Genomic DNA, 19,301 nt, shown 5'->3' with positions numbered 1-19,301 from the left:
TAAGAGACAAAAGCAAAATTCATACTTGGATATTTTAAGGTAATGCTGCAATGAGGCTGCTGTCTGCTATATACAGGTGCTGGTCATAAAATTAGAATATCATGAAAAAGTTGATTTATTTCAGTAATTCCATTCAAAAAGTGAAACTTGTATATTATATTCATTCATTACACACAAACTGATATATTTCAAGTGTTTATTTCTTTTAATTTTGATGGTTATAGCTGACAACTAATGAAAACCTCAAATTCATTATCTCAGAAAATTAGAATTTTGTGAAAAGGTTCAATATTGAAGACACCTGATGCCACACTCTAACTCAAAAACTGCAAAGGCCTTTAAATGGTCAGTCTAGTTCTGTTGGCTACACAATCATGAGGAAGATTGCTGAAATGACAGTTGTCCAAAAGACAACCATTGACACCTTGCACAAGGAGGGCAAGACACAAAAGGTCATTGCTAAAGAGGCTGGCTGTTTACAGAGCTCTGTGTCCAAGCACATTAATAGAGGGGCGAAGGGAAGGAAAAGATGTGGTAGAAAAAAATGCACAAGCAATAGGGATAACTGCACCCTGGAGAGGATTGTGAAACAAAACCCATTCAAAAATAAGGGGGAGATTCACAAAGAGTGGACTGCAGCTGAAGTCAGTGCTTCAAGAACCACCACACGCAGACGTATGCAAGACATGAGTTTCAGCTGTCACATTCCTTGTGTCAAACCACTCTTAAACAAGAAACAGCGTCAGAAGCGTCTAGCCTGGTCTATAGACAAAAAGGACTGGACTGCTGCTGAGTGGTCCAAAGTTATGTTCTCTGATGAAAGTAAATTTTGCATTTCCCTTGGAAATCAAGGTCCCAGAGTCTGGAGGAAGAGAGGAGATGCACAGAATCCACGTTGCTTGAGGTCCAGTGTAAAGTTTCCACAGTCAGTGATGGCTTAGGGTGCCATGCCATGCTGGTGTTGGTCCACTGTGTTTTCTGAGGTCCAAGGTGAACGCAGCCGCAGGACGTTTTAGAGCACTTCATGCTTCCTGCTGCTGACCAACTTTATGGAGAAACTCGCCTGACCTTAACCCCATAGAAAATCTATGGGGTATTGTGAAGAGGAAGATGCGATACGCCAGACCCAACAATGCAGAAGAGCTGAGAGCCAATATCAGAGCAACCTGGGCTTTCATAACACCTGAGCACACCTGCCACAGACTGATCGACTCCATGCCACGCTGCATTGCTGCAGTAATCCAGACTAAAGGAGTCCCAACTAAGTATTGAGTGCTGTACATGATCATACTTTTCATATTCATACTTTTCATTTGGCCAACATTCCTAAAAATTCTTCTTTTGTATTAAGTATTTAGTCTTAAGTAATATTCTAATTTTCTGAGATACTGAATTTGGGGTTTCATAAGTTGTCAGTTATAACCGTCAAAACTAAAAGAAATAAACACTTGAAATACATCAGTATGTGTGTAATGAATGAATATAATATACATGTTTCACTTTTTGAATGGAATTACTGAAATAAATAAACTTTTTCATGATATTCTAATTTTATGACCAGCACCTCTATAGTTAATTACCAGGCTTAGTAGGTCTGTTGGAGCATGTAAAGTATCTGGGGTGCATTGCTGGCTGTTGACACATGAAGTGTGTTTCAGACCTAAGAAAAGAAACCAAGGTATATCAGTGTATCCAATCTTGTCATATTGGTTGTTTGCTGTTATTTCAGATCCAATGATATCATACTGCTGCCGCACAGATTCCAGCATATCAAACACTGTGTTCCATTTGGTCTCGACAATTAGGGGACCTGTCCAATTTGCGATCCAGTGCTTTTGAAATATGTGACCAGTATCTTCCCAGTAACTAGGACCTGGTAGACCTCTGTTGGTCTATCCATTACATGAGGGGAAAGGGTCTTGAGAAATACAAGTATTTAAAATGTGCGTTGCAGTTTAGTCAGGTAAAACTAGGCAGGAATCATCTATAAAATGATCTTCTTTGAAATCAGCTAAACATAAATCCTACATAGCAGGTATGAACTCCAATGGTAGCTACAAACATCAATGGCAACATAAAATTAGAATTTGTCTGACTTGAATGGCATCATGGCGGAATACAAAAAAAGGCCTTTCAACCAGGTCCTGAAAAGGACTTATTTAGCATAATTAGCTCGTCAAAGTCATCTTCATGTGTACTGGATTCTGTTCCAACACAGTTATTTAAACAGCTTTTACCTAGAGTCATTGAATACACTGAGTACTGACCATGGTAAACATGTCCCTTTGATTACATACCTAAATTTCTTAAATCAGTGATGATCAAGCCCATTATCAAAAAGCTTAATCTTGATCCCTGTCAGCTTGCTAATTATAGACCTAAATCAAATCTCCCCTTCATAGCCAAAGTCGTAGCAGCCGTGCACTTACCTCCACAGCAATAGCATTCACAAGGTCTTTCAGTCTGGACTTAGCCCCAGCCACAGCACTAAAACGGCTTTACTAAGGGTCACAAATGATTTACTTGTTTCATTTGATAGGGGCTGCACTACAATTCTTGTGCTGCCCTGGACACCATAGGTCATGTGATTCTGCTCGATTGGCTGGAAAATACTGTAGGTTGGTTTATACCCTGTCTGACTGATCGCTACCAATGCATTTTATGTTGATCTAGTGAAAAACAACAGGGTTTTTTGTTACTGTCCTCTCATTTCATGCAGACATGCTACATAGTTTAAACTGCAATAATCCAGCTACGTAATATTCCCTTACATAAACCCTTTTTTTCCTTTTATCTTTTTCCACATGTATTGAGATGCCCTGTTCCGATTGTTGTTCCAGTACTGCCAGACCTGGCTCTTCACTACCCTGCTGCCTGCTGTGATGCTTTCCTACTCTGGATCCTCACATTGATTTTTCTAATTTGAAGTACATAATTCATGGCCTTTGAACTGCAAAAGTCTTAAGCATTTATCAAAACTAGCATATAACATCTGCTGACCGTCCCCATAAACTACAACAGTAAACAAGACATCGGATTCAGCCTTTGCTGGTGTGACAGCGCTGTACATTGTACACTGTCGGCGTGAGCCATACTGCTTGATTATATAGCCTCAGCAGATCTGACTGCACTCATTTAGGCCTTAAGTTGTTCTAAAGAGAGCAAGAATGTAAACATATTTAGCATTTTCAAGTTATTTCTAGTGTAGATTGTATTGCTTTATTATGTGAATACTTTATAGTATAAATCCCCACACACAAACATTCAGAGCTCCATAGGAGCAGAAACAAGTTCAAAAGGCCAACCAGGGCTTTATCGCCCTGATCGCAGTTTAGTGTGTAAATTGTGAAAACCTGTCATGTGCATACACCCAATTCACACTGTTGATGGAGGGTGAATCAGTAATATTTATCCTGTACTTAAAAAAATTACCAATTAACTACACGGAATCTAAAATAAATGGACAATGTATCCAGAGGGAGACAGCTCCTGTTATTTTAACACAAATAAACAGAGCAATATTTGTGCAGAATATTTATTAAAAAAATTAAAACAAACATTTAACATTACAGCTCTGTGAATCTCCAGTTCCAGGGTGGAATCAGGTCTGCTGGTGATGAGTGATGAAGCTCATTCTTCACAGCTTCAGGAACAAACGCAGCAACAGCACAGCAGGATCTTCATCCTCTACCATCCTCCTCCTTATTCTGTCCATCTGTGTCCACAGTGTGGCGCCGTGCACACATAGTACAGCCTCATAGCATCCTGAAACACCGTTACAAACAACATATGATCAGGGCGCACCAACACTTCAATACTAAAATAATACAAAACACAGAATTGAAAGGTAAAGATACAATGACAATTACTGTGGAGAACTGTGTTTATGTTTTGACTTGCACTAAAACAATACTTTAAGTATAGTTACAATTATGTTTCATGTGACTGGAAGGATATATACATATCTACACACACATAGATCAAGAAGGCTCATGTCCAGGCCCGCCTGAAGTTCGCCAATGAAAATATTAATGACTCAGAGAGAGACCGGGAGAAGGTGCTGTGGTCAGATGAGACCAAAATTGAGCTCTTTGGCCTCAACTCAACTCGACGTGTCAAGCATGGTGGTGGAAGTCTTATGTTTTAGGGGGTGTTTTTTTTGGCACAGGCCAACTTCACCGCATCTATTTGAAGATGTATCGCAAAATCCTGGGTGACAACCTCCTTGCCTCTGCCAGGACACTGAAAATGGGTCGTGGATGGGTCTTCCAGCACGACAACGACCCAAAACATACAGCCAAGGAAACAAAGGAGTGGCTCCATATGAAGCATATCAAGGTCATGGAAAGGCCTAGCCAGTCTCCTGACGTCAATCCCATAGAAAATCTATGGAGAGAGCTGAAGCTTCGTGTTTTCAAATGCACGCCTAAAAACCTTAAGGATTTGCAGATGATCTGCAGAGAGGAGTGGGCCAAAATTACCAGAAGTGTGTGTAACGTCTGACTGCTGTGCCTGTCAACAAGGGTTTTGCCACCAAGTATTAAATGATGTTTTACTAGGGGGTCAAATACTTATTTCCTTCAATGAAATTCAAGTTCATTTTTATTTCTCATTTCATGTAATTTTCTCAGTTTTTCTTTTAATATTCTTTGTGTCACTGTTAAAATAAAGATGGCATAAAATTATGAGATCAAATACTTATTTCCTCCACCGTGTGTGTGTGTGTATATATATATATATATATTACACACACACACACACACACACACACACACACACACACACACACACAATGTACGGTCAAATGATGTTAACTAAACAGACATGGAATACCCATAATCCATTGTAGTTGTTTGGTTTGAAGATTTGTACGCAGCTTCTCTAAGGAAGAGCGAAGTTAAGATTTTTTATGTCGCGCAGCAGTGAGGTCACAGAAATCGTTCACTACCTTTTCTGTATATAATTCTGTACCCTAGAATAGTGCTCAATATAGTGATCTGAATTTTCGCACGTAGAGGATAGTGTTTTGAGTTTTGAGACACTGCAAGCATGTGTGACTGATTAGAGCTGCGGTTACAATACCTCAGCTTTCATACTGTGGGACTGGAAGAACACCGCCTCCTTGTGGCCGCACCTGAAAACAAAATATTTTACAATACTGTACATGAGCATTTACGCATATGCATTTATGAACATCTCACAGTTCCCATTGAACAGATGCAATTTTGATACTGACTATTCATAATCAAATGTGAAAATATTCTTACAGCAGCTCAGTATGACAAAGACTAAATTTAGTGGCAGCAATTCTTTGCTTTCAAATTAAATGCAGAAGTACTCCTGAATAGAGAGAGGACAAAATATTGCAATAAATGGGATCAGTGTGCTGACACAACCACCCCAGAAACATCTAATGTATTCATTATAAAAACAGGGTGTTAATTTCAGGCCATGGCGCATGTCTTTACGTACTTGCATCACATGAACAGCCTCTAAAAGAGGACCTGAGCAACCATGGCTCTGCAATTGGCACTAACACAAGAGCTACTGTGGACAAGGAAATATAAAAATGGCAAACTCAGTTTTCATCAACACAAAAAATGCAGTATTACAACTGAAGAGAGTCAGTAACTCAAAAAAGAGTTAGACAGAGTCCTTGTTAAAACCAGGATAAACACTGGTCAGGTTTTAGTAAGGAGGAGTGAGTTCCTTGAAGAGATTAAAAGTGATTCTGACTATGCTTTTTTTTTTTTTTGCTGAACAGGTAGAATATTATGTGTTTTTCTACAACAGGCAGCCAGGCTATTGTTGGATTTTGTGTGCACCTGCATTACAGTGCAGTACAGCATTGACGTATTAGCTACATGCATAGCAACTTAGCCAGGAAAACTTAAGGGAAAAAAGAGCTAGTCACTATTCTCAGACCACTTTAAGTGCCATCCTCGCTATCATTTTGTAAACAACTTACACTATCACCTATACGATATCTGACTGAGCGGCCGCTTTATATAGCTACTGGACTCAGATGCGAACACATTTTATAATTCTGTAGACAGTGACAGCATACAACTGCATTTAAACGGTTTAAAACCAAAATACAATTATAATGCTAAAACGAATGGCAACAGTAGCTATAATTCTTTTGAACTTTCTTATATGATTTCTTTCACTAAGGTTTGACTGAGTAAACTTGCAACGATCATATTCATCTACTCTTTACACATTACATTGCTCAAAAGTACACATTCTTGCCAGAGAGGTCTCTAAATTCCCAAATCCCCAGAACATCCTTCAGGATTTGTAGTTAGAGAACACAGTGTTATGCAAGTTTGGGCACCCATTTTGGACCCCCCCCCCCTTTTTTTCCTTTTTTTCCTTTTTTTAAATTGAGAAGTAATAAACACAGCCTGTGTAGCTCATTAAACATAAGCTTGGTGCACCAGGATAAAAAAAATAAACCTAGATTAAATCTAACTTCAAGATTAATCCCCGTTGGCCCAGTCTATGACAACTAATAACACTTACTAACGCTCACTGAGTGCTAAAGACATGGGAGAGGATAAAGTCTGAAATAAAGAATGAAGCGTAAGAGTAATAAAATAAAAGATGAATGTAATGTGATAAGTGATGAGACTGTTCAGTACTAACTTTGGACAGGGATGGTCTTCTGTCCGAGGCAGCGTTGGATCCTGGGACACATCTGCAATAATCTGTGTGAGCTCACTGTGGAACAAGACGACCGGTTTAAGACACTCATGTTCCAACAAATGTTATAACCGTGCAGTTTACCTCAGTATTCATAATATAAACAATAAACAAAATTTATACTAAACAGAATTCTTCAGACACAAAAGCATGAAAGGCACCACACTGAGTGTGTTTAGACAAACACACACACACACACACACACACACACACTTACTCCATAATCTAATTACTACAGTAATTCAAGTTTTAGCAATGATCCATTCCACACGTTTACAATCAATTACAATAATCTGTTAATAGAGAAAACTACACCAGTCACTCAATAATCAGATTTATTCCTAAATACACGGTGTGACCCTTCACCATTGCACAGCAAGGAGTCTTTTGTAAATAGTTTTATATGAATCTAAGTCACACAAATAAGATAAACTGTCACAGTTTGATGATGTTTGATGATACTGTTTACCAGGAAACTTGTCTTCCTCCAAAGTTGTTTTATTCTGAGCTATATTCGCACTAGAAAAGTCAGTTAACAACCATATTACTGGTGTGCATGTAAACACCTCCTAGCTGTACTGTATGTATGACTTACTCCACTTCGTGGGTGATTTTGTTCACATATATGCAGCTGTTGTCTGCCTCTTGCTGGTAGTCGCAGTTTCTGCACTGAAAACAGACAAAAAAATTAAAGCTCTAGAGCCCAACTGTAGCGATCAAAGACAGCACTGAAATGATCTAGTTTTACTCACAGCATACAGCAGAATACGGTTCTCCTTGTCCTCTTTAGGGTACAACATATTGTTACTGTGAAAACAAAGGAAGGTAAAGATGAGAAGTCAAATATTTAACAGGTACCCCTTCCAGCCTTAATAATGATTATGTTAATGAATATCAACAATACGGCAGCATAGTCTGACCAATCTGCACACCTCATGGCTATGCCTGGGCTCAGTGATATGGGAAATGTGTGCCGATATCGGGCACTGATCTGATATCAGATGGATATCAGAAACTTGAGATATCGCAATTTGCTCACTTTCTAGCCATATGTTTTTTCCACAATGATTTACAGCTTAATATACTGGTCAGCTGCTGGTTACCCAGAATACCAGTATCCAAAAACACAACACGTAGCTACTTGTTTATAGGGGTTTAGGGCTGGTTGAGGTCAGTAATTGGGATGATTAACTTTGACTGTAGCTACATCAGTTCTGTACTACACACTAGCCCAATGTTGTTCGGCTTCCCGTTTAACCTCATTATCAAAAAACAATTAAAAGGTCATAGAAATGTTTAATACTTATAATCTCACCATTCCTGACAAAACCTGATCCCAACGAACCCGGGCTCATATGTTCCGCTCTCCAAATCCATGCCTCTCCTCTTTGTTCACCACACCACACTTAACTGATACTACACCGTTAAACCACTAAAACCAGCGGTTTCCAAAATTTCTAAGTCAAACCCGCAAAGTTTTTTTAGCAGCTAAGCTAACAGCCTGTTTACAGAATCCTCCAGAGCCGCCGCGCATGCGCGTTGCCTTGAAGCAGCAGTGGGTGAGAGCGCCGCGCGGCGGTGGAGGACTGAAACACAGGCATACCAACGCTTAGATGCATGCACCGGTTTATGCTGGTGTGGTGCTGGTTGACCACAGTATACCAAAATATACTGGTTTATATTAGTGTCGTGCTTATTTGAGTAGAATAGTAGCTTGTTCACTTTACATTTATAGAGTGTATAAATACAAGTTCTGTATAGTACTAAAAATGTTCTTTGACTTCCAACAATAGTTGAAGCCTCGTCTGGTCCTATATAGAACAAGTGTATAATCTTTTACATGAATGAAAAGTCTGTAAATAATATGCACATATATCTATCTATGTCAATATAGTGTTGTTTTTGTATAGTATTTGTTTTGCTTGTACCGACACCAACGGTATGAACCAGAATCCTTGTGTCTCTCAACATACTTCAGGATAAACTTTAACATAAACACAAAGCTGAGTCTGATTCTAATTCTGATACGGAGCTGTTTGAACCCAAGAACCTTTAAAGAACCTAGCTGAAGATCCATCAGTGACCACCTGGTGGCCTTAGAGACTCATCTGTTTATCAGGAAGGCTGGCAGCTCAAGACACTAGACAATTCAACATGCTTTACAGAGGGACAGAAATACAGTACCAATAAAGTACAAATAAGATAACAAAGGTATACATTAAAAATTCTAACATTAACAGAGCATGGATGAAAGCCATTAAAATGTAGTCAATGCAGTTCTTCATACTAAATGTTCTACTGTTAAGATTGATGTACAGTGCAGTACGAATATAAAAAAACGCTTTTATTACATTTAGTTGATGAGTTAGTGTTGATTATAAATAACTGTCAGAGGAACATCTGTTTGAATAAAGGGAATAAATGTGTTACTTTCTCATTCTGATTTTGATTTGTTAATATTTCTCCCTCAGAAGGCCAGGCTGGCAGATGCAGATCTTCCTCCTCAGCCAACTCATGGCTACCCAGAGAGCTGTAAATACAGAGTGGAGGATATAAAGTGAAAACACACAATAAATAAATTCAATAATAAATCACAGTTATTGAGCAAAGAGTGAAAAACATGTAATATTCTGCTTTAGCTTTAATTTGTGTTGGTTGGAGATGAATCAGAGCCAAGCTGAATGAAGTGTGTTGTGCAAGGTTATGATAACAGACTGGGAGCTCTGGTCTGCAGGAGAGAAATACACATAAACTTACTCCAGTGGAAGACAAGAGACAGCCATATTCACCATTAGTATCGGACACAGGTAGAATTTGGCCTCCGTGCAGTGAACACACACACACACACACACACACACACACACACACAGTGACAGTAAGCACACATGCCCAGAGCAGTGGGCAGCCATTGGGGAGCAGGGAGGGTGGAGGGCCTTGCTTAAGGGCCCAACAGTGCCAGCTTGCTGAGTCCGGGTGAGTGTTACATGCAGTGTTTCTATTCAGTAGATTTCAACAGAACACACTCAGAAAACTCACCAACATGACAACTCTCACTTCTACTGCACTGATTCACCGTCTGATCTGTTTAGAATTAGAAACATGCTTTGCTGCAGATGTGAATCTCCACAATTTACCCAACTGTGAAACTGAACACACACATACACACATGAATGGGATGTAAGATTTAAAGTCTGAACAGAATCAATCAGTGTAGATATACATCTGATTAATCTGATCCTCAATTAGTGTTAGAATTATCTGTGAGTCTATCTCACTAGCTGTCACCCGTATGTGATGGAGTGGGGTTAGTGGTAGTGATGGATTGAGATTAATAATGGTGGCAGATTGGGACTAGTGGTGATGAAGAATTTGGGTTAATAATTTTGATGGATTAAGGTTACTAATAGTGAACGATTGGGGTTAACACTGGTGATATAATGGGGTTAGTGGTGTGATGATTGGGGTTAATAATAGTGATGATATGGGTTAATGGTGGTGATGGATTGGAGTTAATATTGGTAAGAGATTGGAGTTAACATTGGTAATAGATTGGGCTTAGTAATGGTGATAGATAAATGTTAGTGGTTGTGATGGATTCGGGTTAGTAATGGTGACGGATTGGGATATTAATGGTTCTTGATTGAGATTAGTAATGTGATGCACTGGGGTTAGTGGTGGTCATGATTGGGATTAGTATTGGTGATAGATTGGAATTTAGCAGTAGTGCTATATCTTCCTCTGAAGCATGACTATCATTTCTCACTTGCCAGAAAGATTATGTCTGAATTTGAGATGATAAACACATCAATAATTTCTGACACACAATGGAGCCAAAGCAACAAGTGTGTACCATTATGTTTAATCACTCTCAGAGAACACACACATACACAGCCTGTACTTGCTCAGTTTTTATTACAACAGCCAATTATTTATCTTTCTTTATTTATTAGAAATACAGAATTATAAAACAATTTATGCAACAAAACATCAGTGGCTAAATATGATGTAAAGAAATACTTGCTTGTTCTTAATCATTTCAACAGCATATAAAATATATGCTCAATAGGAATTAGATCAATTAACTGACATGGCCAATTGTCCAGATTTATCTTTTTAGCTTTAGAAAAAAAAAATGTTGCTTTGGTAGTTTATTAGGGTTCATTGTCTTGTGGTAGGAAGAATTACTGCCCACTGAGTTTGGAGGCTTTTTCTGCACATCTCAGAATTTTGTTAATGTCACCAGCAGTTTCATCATCAGTAAAGATGAGTCAGCTAGTACCTGTGGCAGTTCCAGGCCATACCACTCCCACCACCATGTTTAACAGATGAGGTGGTATGCTTTCAACCATTGGCAGTTCCTCCACACTTTGCTTATACCATCACTCTGTTGCAAGTTAATCTTTAATCTAAATGTTCTCAAGAACATCACAGACTACTTTAAGCAAACTATTACCTGTATATCCTTTTGTGGCTAACTATTGGTTTGCATGTTCATGACGTTTCATGTGGACAGCAGTCACTGACAAATCCACATCTATCACCTGAAAAAGTATTTCTGATCTTTCAGGTGTATTTCTTCATTATGCTGTCGCAATCGACACCACAATGGCCAAGTCTTCTAAACTGCCACTGTTGAAGGCTTAACACTCCAGAGGGGGCATTGGAGTTTGGGGTATGCTGGGATATGTGAAGAGAAGAATTTTGTTAAAAAGTGTGTAAGTAAAATTTAAAGGTAAATTTAAAGGTTAAATACTTCATTTTAAAGCAGATATTGGAGAGCCCATGGTTTAGCTAATGTCTATCAATGTCTAGCACTTGTTTTTTAGTCCTCTAACAGTTTTCTTTGCTTTAACTGATACGACTATGGTTGATGACTTTCATGACAAAAACACTTGCTTCAGTGGAAGATCCACCGTTCCTCTGGGTTGGGACAACATTCAGTCTTGAGATGAGCTCACTGGCATTCCATGAACTTTGTGACTGAGTGCTCCAATTCAGGGCCCCAGGCACATACTGAAACATTATTCCCTATACATTAAACACTGCATGCGAAAGAATGTGTGAGCCTGTGGGTTTAGCTTCATGTGTGGCTATGTGCGTAGCTACGACTAGCTCTAACTGCTCTTTGTGCTTCAGGATGAAAGATTACACATGAAGCGCCTGGACTTGAGAGAGAAAATAAGGGCAGGGTAAGTTTAGCTAAACATTGTGAAGATGCCGTTCCATCTTACTCCCTCTGCTGTTCCTCAGTTTTCCAAACACTACTTCAGCGGCTTCAGTGCCCAGATGGGTCAGGTTGCAGCTTGCCAACAATGTTTGTTTTGTGACGGGATCACTGTGCAGCAGCTACCCTGCTGGGCTTAATCACGACCAACAAACGCAAAGCTGCAAGATAACACTCGTAACCCCTTAACCACAAACACAAACAACCAAATTAACCAAACAAGGTTTTGCTTTATTATCAAAAAAAAAGTAGGTTCAGGAAAATGGCCTGAAATTAACAAATATAAACTGACTAATTCAGGAAAACTGACAAAACAAATAAATCTAAAGCACACGCTACCCTAAATCCCTGACATCCAAACACAGGACAACAAACAGGTATAAACCAAAAATCTGGTTGAGCTACTTTCTTATCCAGTGCTCTTACAGAAACATCTCTACTCAACCAGAATAACTGGTGAATTAAGGCATCATCAGAAGGTCCGAAATTGTCTATTGATGTAATCCAGTTGGTACTATAAAGGCCTGCTCACACTGCTGCATCAGATTAATCTCCACCAGAAAGCCACACACAGAAAGATCCTGTAAAAACACCCATAAAACCATTCAGACATTCAGCTGAGAACATTCCAGCAGTGTGATTCAGTGGCCAGGAACCGCTGGAAACGAGTCGCATGGTGCACACTTATTGCCCAATGCATAATTTAAAACACGCCGTGACTCCAAGAGCATTCGGAACAAATATAGCATACGTAATAGCAGACGCTAACACAATAGCACTAATGTTGTTCAGAGCTGGGGTCATTTCTCATCAACTTGTTCCGTTTAGTTCCAGTTCAGTTCAAAAGGCTGTTTACATACAGTCTTCATATCTCCGGTGGAAATGGCCTTATTGAATTGGACTCTTGTGATTCCGTCAGAGTGCGGAGAGCCTAGAATCACAGGAGAAGAGAGAGACATGTGGGCATAGCAATGTAGAAATCCACTCAGAGCTTCTCAGCAGTGGTCCCATGCAGCTGCTCTGAACATCCAGCCGGGTGAGCTTCAGGAACTTGGACAGAAATTCAATGTAATACCATCAGAAAAGACTGACAACAGCAAAAATGGAACATGGAAATCTTATTGCAGTTGGACAGATCCAGGTGCCATGCTCACAAAACAATGGATTAGGTCATGGAAACCATGACTCCTCCCAGTTCACTCATCATATCCACGCTAAGCTCCACTAGCTAAAGTACTGTATGCACCTAGCACTTTAACTGAAACTCCCTCTTTGGACATAAGCTGTGTGCTGTCCTCTCTAGCTACACTTTTAGAAAAAAAAAGGTTCCAAAAGGGTTGTTCTTGAAGAGCTGGGGTTCTATCCAGAACCATTTGCTTTTGAAAAAACAATTTTTGCAGAACGTCTTTTTTTAACTAGCTAACTGTTACAGTAAGAACCATTTACCATTATTTAAGAGAGGGTTCTTCAAGGATTGTTGAAAGCATGGGTACAAAATCCTCATTCAACACCCAACAATATTAATAAAATGAAACTTGCTTAATGAACAGGCACACATACAAAGACAATGCCAGGGAGGACTCTTAAATAGGGTATTAGCACAAAAATCCTGAACCCTACTCTCCCATTAAGAACTTTATAGCCCCTTTGAGGAAGGCATAAGATCTTAGCATTTTTCCCATACAGACTGAAATACATATTTTCATTCAGGAAGTCTTGAGAATCAAGGCAAGTTAAATCTAATATTTTATTTCATCAAACTTGACTTGAACTTGACTACTTCAATGCAATTAAATGAATAAATAATTACATTAAATTAAATTCCTTAGCAGCCAACAAATGTAAGTTATTTTATAAATGGAAAACTACTGTACATGATTTAGTGTGATCATACTCAACATGATGCACAATTCCAGACTAAAAAGAATCATTTTAAGATTGTTCTGGCCACTGTCTGTTGTGAAATATTAATATTGTATGTACAAACATTTACCATTAACACAACTTCCCCCACAGGTATCCTTCATTCAAACAATATACAGAGATTTTAAGCCTGTTCATACGCAGGTATTCTTAGGTATTCATTAGGGTGACAATTGGATCAGTGCATGTGAGTGACACACACAAAAAAAGACATGCTTGTACTGCATATCCACATAGGATATAGCTACTGCACATACTATATCTCATAAATGGGTATACACTTTGGGACTGAACCATCCCCTGTAAACAATGTCTCTCTTGGTTGTAGGATGCCTTGCATGAATCTCTTGAAACCCCTTGTTCATGATGCTATGGTCCAACAAATGAAAATATTCTGTTGCAATGTCTGGAAGTAAACAATATGTTAACAATATATTTGTGAATGCATACCTCTGATGGTTACCTCTTACTTGCTTGTGTCATTTGTTGAATGCACTATAGGCTTAGGAAGATGGAGACCTCTGCAAGGATCACTGTAGCATTGAAGCTCATTCCTCTACTATGTGTACCGAGAAACTCAAGTTTAACCCAAACAAAAAGGAGTGAATGAAACCAAGATTATTTCAGGAGAACCGCAATGGCAAATAGAAAGGCAGAGGAAATAATTGAAAGGTTTCCAGCCCTGAAGCTTCCGAAAATAGTTTGTATCTTCAATCACTTAATTGATCAAGTAATTTCATGTCTACTGCATTTATGATGATCATGCGTTCTGCACTAAAATTGTGTTCCTCCCTTTAGCTACTGTATGAGATGAAAGAACAATTTCTCATAGGAGCTGATTGAAAAATGGTCAGTGAGCTAAACAAAATGTCTACAAAAATGTTTGAATGCCAACTAGTGATGTAAAGGACAAATGTGAGAGGGCAATCATTGACTACCCAGATGACTCAAAGAGATGCTATGCTAGAGGGAAATCCTCTGCAGGTGAACAGAATAACCATGTACCTTGATGGGATACAGGTTTTGACCGAAGACAGCAGCATGAAGATATCATATGCTATGAGTGCATTAATGTCCCTGTATATTGTTTTTTTTTCATAGTTCAATATCTAAAATGAATTTTTGGTTGTGCCAATAACAGGAATTTCCAGTTCTTGGTGGAACTCCCTGGGTAGGTCCTACATAAACAATAATATAATATAATATAATATGAAAGGGTTCTACATACAACCCATAGAAGGTTGAAAGGTTCTGGGTGCGACCTCAGTTAAGGGTTCTTTGTAGAACTGCTCATGAGGTTTGATGTGGAACCTTTCACAGATGGTTCTAGGTATAATCTATAGCTGACTGATGTTTGCATTAACTAAGAGCACAGAAGCCCATCTGGAAGTTATTACATTGGGGGCTGTGACAAATGGACTGCATTTGCATAAAGGCTCTATTTGGGTTAAACCAACACCCAGGATCCTTCAGGCAGGTTGGGGTCAAACACAGACATGATTTAGAAAAGTAAACACTAAAGCACACAGACCTGGGCTATCCACAGTACCATACCATGCAAAAGTAAGAAAATGAACATTGGTCTGGATAAAGCCAATGGGATTTTCTATCCTGTGTTTATACGTTGGTGTTGAAAAGCAAATCTTTCCCCCACAGCATTAAGGTCTGAAGGTGGGTGGGTGCTGGTGTCCTTGCTGACAGGCTTAACTGCAGTTAAAGCAGGTCTGAGAAGGTAAAGAGGCTGTTTTTATTGATGACTGTTTGAGCTCTTTCATACTGAACCAATCCTCCAGAAGAGCAGATTTCAAAGAAGTCCTCTCCTGGGTCTGATGCCATAAGCAGCTGACCGCAGACAGTGTGTGTTTGGATAGAGCTGATATGTATGTTAATATAGCTGGAAGTGTTTAGAAGTTGAGTGTGAGCTGTTTGATTGTTAGTTATTATGTTTCTCCCCAATTCACAAACTCTGTGATCTTCCTGATTTAAAAGGAGCACCGCATATCTGGACCGGTTAGTCTGTCCGTGCATGCTGAGAGGTAATGCATTAATGATCATTACTCACTCTAACAACCTCCTACACTCCCTCACACCCGCCAAATCATTAAACACCTTCAGAGCTAAATAACATTTAATCATCCTTACAGAACCACAGCCCACTCATCACCCAAGCTAAGGGTTCTGTTATTTACTACAACACACCACTTTCAAATTGATTGGCATGTGTGCTAGACCGCATGAAAAACTGGCCATTTTAGGATGAAATTGACCACCTTATCGCATTATATTGTGAATATGGCTGACATGTCCAAATGAAAATGATTTTATGTCTTAGGGGAAATGTACTACATGAAAATGGCAGCCGCTTCATAGACAGACTACTAATTCTAAAAGTACTGCTGCTAATACTACTTCTACTACAACTGCTGGCCATTTTTATTAATACTGCTAACTACTACTTCTGCTCCTACTGCTACTACTAGGCAATGGATTTTGTTTACTGGTACTGAGCCCAAGTAAACTCAATGCAACCTGACTGTACACCAGCAGCAGCTACTAAAATAAAGCTAATCTAGAGCTAATGCCAATCTAAGGGGAAAGAGACAGAAAGAAAGAGAGGACAAAAAAACAAAAAACAAAATTTGTTGCAACAGAAGACTGAATGATTCTTAGAAATAAAGTGTTGAATTATGTCTGCTGGAGTGATCATCAGTGTGTGATTTAAAACTGTGTGGATCAGGAACATCGCCAAACTAAGAAACTCCTTATCTCTACAGGTTGCAGAAAAGCTTGTTCATGCTTTTGTTACCTCAAGGCTAGATTACTGTAATGCACTTTTGTCAGGTTGTTCCAGCAGGAACCTCAATACGCTTTAGCTGGTTCACAATGCTGCAGCCAGGGTCCTTACTAAAACTAAAAAAATTGAACATATCAGTCTAGTTCTATCAGCACTTCATTGGCTCCCAGTTAAATTCCGTATTGAATACAAAAGTCTTCTATTAACATATAAAGCCCTACATGGCCTCGCTCCTGAGTACCTACGGGATCTTATTACATATTATGAACCATCAAGAATACTTAGATCTCAGGCTGCTGGCTTCTCAGTAATTCCCAAAATTCAGAAAACCTCAGCAGGGGGAAGAGCCTTTTCTTTTAAAGCCCACCAACTCTGGAATAACCTTCCAGATAATGTTCGGAACTCAGACACAGTCTCAATCTTTAAATCTAGGCTAAAAACTCATCTGTTTAGTTTAGCTTTTGGTAATTAATGTTTCCCCTTAGATAAAGGTGGTAGGTCCAGGAGTTCGCGGACACAGGCAATTGTAGTACACTGAGATGCTGGAACTGTCGTCTCGCTGCTTACACGTGATCACTCAGGTTTATGTACGGTGGAGCAGATGGACGCTAGCGTTTCAGGGTGCTCCCGCCTGTGTTACCTTCTGGCTCTCTCCTATTAATTAGGCCGTTATAGTCAAACCTGCCGGAGTCATCAGACGCACTCTAATACTGTTCAACATTCTCTGCTCTCTATAAATCTATTCAGAACTAACTCTGTCTCTTCACCTTCTCTGAGTAAATGGCCACCCAGCCCGACCTGCTGAAAGATTCCCTCTGCTGAAAGGTCCCCTCTACCAGCTGCCACCTACCAGTACAACCAGCAGGCCCCGCCCCCACCACCGCCCATGCCAGACCAGCGGCACAACCTCCTACTACTGCTACCTGTCCAATGACCATGTTAAAAACCTAAATGGACACTTAACTATCTGCCACTATTAATATCACCACTATTAAATCTCATTACTCTGACCATCACTGCAATGACTATATTAAGTAATACTACACCATGATTATTATATTATGATTATGATCAGAGCAGTTCAACAGTATAGATGGTTTGGTTTATTTATTTTAATAATTTATAAATAATTCTGACCAGAGGAGGATGGGTCCCACTTGTGAGTCTCAAGGTTTCTTCCTCCAGCTCTGAGGGAGTTTTTCCTTGCCAAGGTCCCTGTTGGCTTGCTCACTGGGGGTCTTGGATCCTTCATGTCTTCTTACGTTATTTCTTTTTTTTCCTGTCTTTTACTAAATACTAATTATGTAAAGCTGCTCTGTGACAACAGTTGTAAAAAGCGCTATATAAATAAATTTGACTTGACTTGTATTATCAGTAATCTTTATTAGTAATATTTATTGCAGCATCTACTATAAATTATTCAGTAACTACTGTCAACTATTCCGTAACAACTGTAAATAATTCCATTCAGAAGTGGACAGAAAAGACAGTAATTCAGTAATCACTCTGAATTTACAACAGCCACATTAAATTCTTCATTCATCTTGACATTCATCACATTAAATATGACATGTGTTTTGGAGTTTGATAAAACAATGTTTGGACTGCTCTGGTGTTTTTCAATTCAGCAACTTAAAGTCTCACATGCCAAAGATGATCAGACCAGGTCTGCTGAGTAAATCACTCTGTTTCACAACATTCCTGTCATGGAAATTCATGACATTGGGATATTTATGATCTTGTGAGGTCGGATAATGTCATTAAGAAGTTAAGATGTGGGAGGAGACTGTAATCAAGGGAACTTTAGGCTGGAGATCAGGAGGCTTCTGCTTTAAAATAGAAGGTCTGACCCCCCTCTTATAGGTGGAAATACTTAGAGAAAACTAAATGGGGGTGACAGGTTGATGAAGGGGTGTGGAAACTGCATCATAGTCATGGACAAGGTAGAGATGTTGCAAGATGTTAGATTTGGAGGGGCTTTAGACATGTCCCCCATCCTCACAAATGCCATGTCCTAATTCGACCCAGGACAAGGTGACAAGAAGTTATTCTTAAATAACAGGGCGAACAGCGGCTCTGAGTGCAGGTTTAGGATCAGGATCAAGAAGGGATTAGGATGGTTAAAGGGGGGTAATCAAGAGGCAGGGAGAATTCCCAATGAGCTGGTAAAATATTTGGGGTCTGATTGCTGTTATATTCAAGTCTACACCAGAATCCTATCCTATTGAGTGGTTCCTGCTTTGTGAACTGTAAGTGGTCGGCTAGTTGGTGAGCTAATCTGGTAGAGTGAGTTGAGCTGAGATCAGATTCAGAAGGCTGTGTGTTTTCTGAAAAATAAAAAAAGACGATGTCTCTCGGACGCTGGAAGGACGGAAATACGCTCTGGAGGGATTCTTAGCTAATTCTAGTCAGCTGGTTGATGAATGTAGAACATTTAACTCCAGAAACACACAAATGTTGTCACATCAACATTTAAGCATGTGTATACAAATAAAAAATTTTTTGTAAAGAAATTGTATTAAAATATATTGTTTTATCCATGCAAATGAGCTTCTCAAAGCGAAATGCCATCCGTCCATTCCTCCGTGCCTTCCTGCAGATGGTTCTGAGGGATAAGTGTTTTTGGGTCGACGATAAACAGGACAGCATGCTGCG

At 39.3% G+C, this 19,301-nt stretch overlaps 1 protein-coding gene across 1 annotated transcript; it reads right to left on the bottom strand.

Moving 5' to 3' along the window:
- Nucleotides 1-3,521: 3,521 nt before the first annotated feature.
- On the bottom strand, nucleotides 3,522-8,245 carry polr2i (RNA polymerase II subunit I). Its single transcript, XM_072695084.1, has 6 exons — nucleotides 8,021-8,245; nucleotides 7,458-7,512; nucleotides 7,301-7,374; nucleotides 6,649-6,723; nucleotides 5,083-5,134; nucleotides 3,522-3,765 (listed from the first exon to the last, which is right to left on the bottom strand). Exons 1-6 carry the CDS (start codon nucleotides 8,080-8,082, stop codon nucleotides 3,703-3,705), a joined length of 381 nt encoding a protein of 126 aa, XP_072551185.1. The 5' UTR covers nucleotides 8,083-8,245; the 3' UTR covers nucleotides 3,522-3,702.
- Nucleotides 8,246-19,301: the final 11,056 nt, after the last annotated feature.

Source organism: Salminus brasiliensis, chromosome 13 (genome assembly GCF_030463535.1).
Source record: "Salminus brasiliensis chromosome 13, fSalBra1.hap2, whole genome shotgun sequence".
Lineage (NCBI taxonomy): Eukaryota > Metazoa > Chordata > Actinopteri > Characiformes > Bryconidae > Salminus > Salminus brasiliensis.
The sequence above is the reverse complement of the archived record's forward strand: the minus strand, read 5'-3'. Positions and strand labels throughout refer to the sequence as shown.